At 37.3% G+C, this 3,297-nt stretch overlaps 1 protein-coding gene across 1 annotated transcript; it reads left to right on the top strand.

The window, feature by feature from the left end:
- Positions 1-922: 922 nt before the first annotated feature.
- On the top strand, positions 923-2,968 carry LOC114041483 (olfactory receptor 9G4-like). The gene is made up of 2 exons (XM_027859943.1): positions 923-928; positions 2,012-2,968. Exons 1-2 carry the CDS (start codon positions 923-925, stop codon positions 2,966-2,968), a joined length of 963 nt encoding a protein of 320 aa, XP_027715744.1.
- The last annotated feature ends 329 nt before the right edge of the window (positions 2,969-3,297 follow it).

The following is a 3,297-nucleotide window of genomic DNA, read 5'->3' as shown; positions in this document are numbered from 1 at the left end:
TATAAAAAAGATGAAAAGATTGGAGGAGACTTGAATATGATATGATTTTAAAAAGTAAAACTGTTTAGGAATGGCTAAAAAGAGTAATCATCTTATACAAATGATGTGTGAGAGGAAGAATTGAGACAGAGGAGTTAACTGGCAGAGGAGGGCTGGTAGTTCTGGAGGAAGCCTACTTTCATTGGGAATGGACTTAAGATAGAAAGTATATCTAGCAAACTATAAAAATCTAAATTCAGAAAGAAATAAAAGAATAACATAATAGGAGGGGAGACGATAAGGGAGGGATCTTTAGATGAGAAAGTGATGGAATAGGTTAAAGGTAGGGTATAGAAGGGTGTTTAAATTAATGGGAATGGGAAATTAAAGAGAAATCCTAAGGGGGGGGTAGGTTAGTTAATGAGATGTCAAGGTAGTGGGTAGAAGTAAAGCAGAGGGATCAGGAGGGATAGGAAATAAGAGATATGCACAAACATAGAATAAAGATCAGGTGTAGAATTTCTTAGGGAAAAAGGACCTGTTGTGGTAATGATGATCTCAAAGTCAAGGGTATCATAGATTTAATCAAAACAGAAAAGTAGGGAAACTGCATTGTGTCAGCCATATTTATCAATGCTGTTTTGGAGTATTTAAAACAACTAGACAGTATACGAAGGGAATATTGTTGCAGTGTAGGAAATGATGAGTTGGTAGACTTGGAAAAATATGGAAAGACTTGGAATTATGGAGGAAGAAGTTATACACCCTCAGAGAAAGAGAGAATAAATAAGATTAGTAAGGTTTTACATAGATGCATATTAATGTATATATCTATATATGAATATCAATGTATAAGTAGATGTATGTGTAAGAAGTGTATATATGTATGATTATATTGTGTATATGTATACATATGTGCATATGTGTATTGTTGTATGCATACATGTCGGTAACTGTATATGTATTTATTTGTGTATATATGTATGTATATGTGTATTGTATATGCACATGTACATATATGTGTACATAAATTCAAATATGTTATATATACACACATATTTTGTGCATACATATACATTTATACACATATATACATATATATATATGTACTTAGTTGTAACCTTCTGAGGGGGAGGAAGAAAGGGGAAAAAAAACAAAGTAAGAAGTACATAGCAGAGAACAAAATAAAACTTACAAGGAAGCAAAGAAGAGATGGATAAATTTCAATATAATGTGTAGTATTTATTATATAGGCTTTCTTGGAAGGGAAATTTGTTTCTGTATATTTTCAATCCTTTCTCATGTTCTGCTATGCACATAGCAATGCTTTCTTTTTGCTTATTTTGTATTATTTTAGTATTTAGGTTTGTTTCCTTTCCTTATTTTGCACTTAAGTTTAAAATTTAAAAAAATTGCAAAAAAAGAAAGAAAGAAATGAAGATACCTGTGAGGGCCTTTCTAGCTCTTCAAACATAATCCTATTGTCTATGAAATGAGAAAGCCTGAGTACACAATCTCCAAGCTCTTGCATAATGTTGACATTCTATATTATACTCTAAAGCCCATTCTAATTCAGACACTATATATTCCATATCTCGTTCTAATAGTCTGTGTTCTATATTCTAAGGTCTCTTCAAGGTCTGACATTTTAGGATGTTCAGGTTCCTCCTCCATGAAATGATGAGGAAAGACTAGATAGTATTGAGATAGGCATTTATATATTGCTTTACATTTTACAGAGCACTTTACATACATCATCTCATTTGGACCTCATAGTAATCCCTTGAGATAGGTGCTGTTATAATACCCTTTTGACAGATGAGGAACCTGAGGGACATAGAGGTTAAGTGATGTGCCCAGAGTCACACAAATGATAAGCATCTGACCAGAATGTGAACTCAAGTCTTCCTGGCTCCTAGTATAAAACACTATCCTCTGAGTCTTCCTTCTGCTCCCTGGGGTTATTCCAGATCTAATGCATATGAGCTAATACAGTCTATATTTCTCATTGACGTTTCTTGGATTCCATCAGGTTGCCACCACTATGTCTGTGGAAGTGGGGAATCAGACCACCTTGACTGAATTCATCTTACTTGGCTTCTCAGCTGACCCCCAGATGCAACTGGTCTTCTTTGGAGCTTTTTTGGCTCTTTATTTGGTAACATTAGCAGGCAACATGACTCTAGTTATCTTAATCAGGATTGACTCCCGTTTGCATACCCCGATGTATTTTTTCATTGGGAGTCTGTCATTCTTAGATTTCTGGTATACATCTGTGTACACCCCCAAAATCCTGGCCACCTGTATTTCAGAGGACAAGCGTATGTCCTTAGCAGGCTGTGGTGCCCAATTTTTCTTTTCCTGTGCTGTGACCTACACTGAGTGTTACCTCCTTGCTGCTATGGCCTATGACCGTTACATAGCAGTCTGCAACCCCCTTCTCTATTCGGCTGTAATGTCCAGGTCTCTCTGTGTTGGGCTGGTGACTGGGTCCTACATAGGTGGGTTCCTGAATGCCATAGCCCACACTGCTAACACGTTTCGCCTGAAATTTTGTGGGAAAAACATCATTGACCACTTCTTCTGCGATGTATCACCCCTGGTGAAGATGTCCTGCACTGACACACAGGTCTATGAGAAAGTGCTCCTGGGAATGGTGGCTTTCACAGTTTTGTCTAGCATACTAGCCATCCTGATGTCCTACTTCAACATCCTCCTGGCCATCCTTCGGATCCGCTCAGTCTCAGGGAGGTGGAAGGCTTTCTCCACCTGTGCCTCCCACATGATCTCTGTCATGCTCTTCTATGGGTCCCTCCTCTTCATGTACTCAAGACCCAGCTCCACCTATTCCCTGGAGAAGGACAAGTGGGCTTCCCTGTTCTACACAGTGGTGAATCCCTTGCTCAATCCCATGATCTATAGCTTTAGGAACAAGGATGTGAAGGAGGCCTTCAGGAAAACAATACAGAACATCAATGTAGCAAGTTGACTTTTACTCATAGCCAAGATATTTTTATTACCCCCTTAAAAATTGGAGGTGAATAAGTCATGTGTTTATCAATGTATTCTTTTTGAAATTAATTCAAATATGATAGTTTATTATATTGATTTAGGTAATGGTTGCAAAAGGCAAACAGGCAGCAAAGTTTCAAGTGAACAATCATTTACTAGAAAACAAGGGAACAGAGCTCTGCTCTGTACACTACAATCAGCTCCCTGGATAATCTAGGGCAAGGAACAGAACTTGATTAGCCTCAATTTCTTTATCTATGAAATGGGGTGTTGAAATAAATTCTAAAATCCAGATGTTTTCCAAAA

The sequence above is a fragment of the Vombatus ursinus genome, unplaced genomic scaffold, assembly GCF_900497805.2.
Source record: "Vombatus ursinus unplaced genomic scaffold, bare-nosed wombat genome assembly UNPS02014174.1, whole genome shotgun sequence".
Classification (NCBI taxonomy): domain Eukaryota; kingdom Metazoa; phylum Chordata; class Mammalia; order Diprotodontia; family Vombatidae; genus Vombatus; species Vombatus ursinus.
The sequence above is the reverse complement of the archived record's forward strand: the minus strand, read 5'-3'. Positions and strand labels throughout refer to the sequence as shown.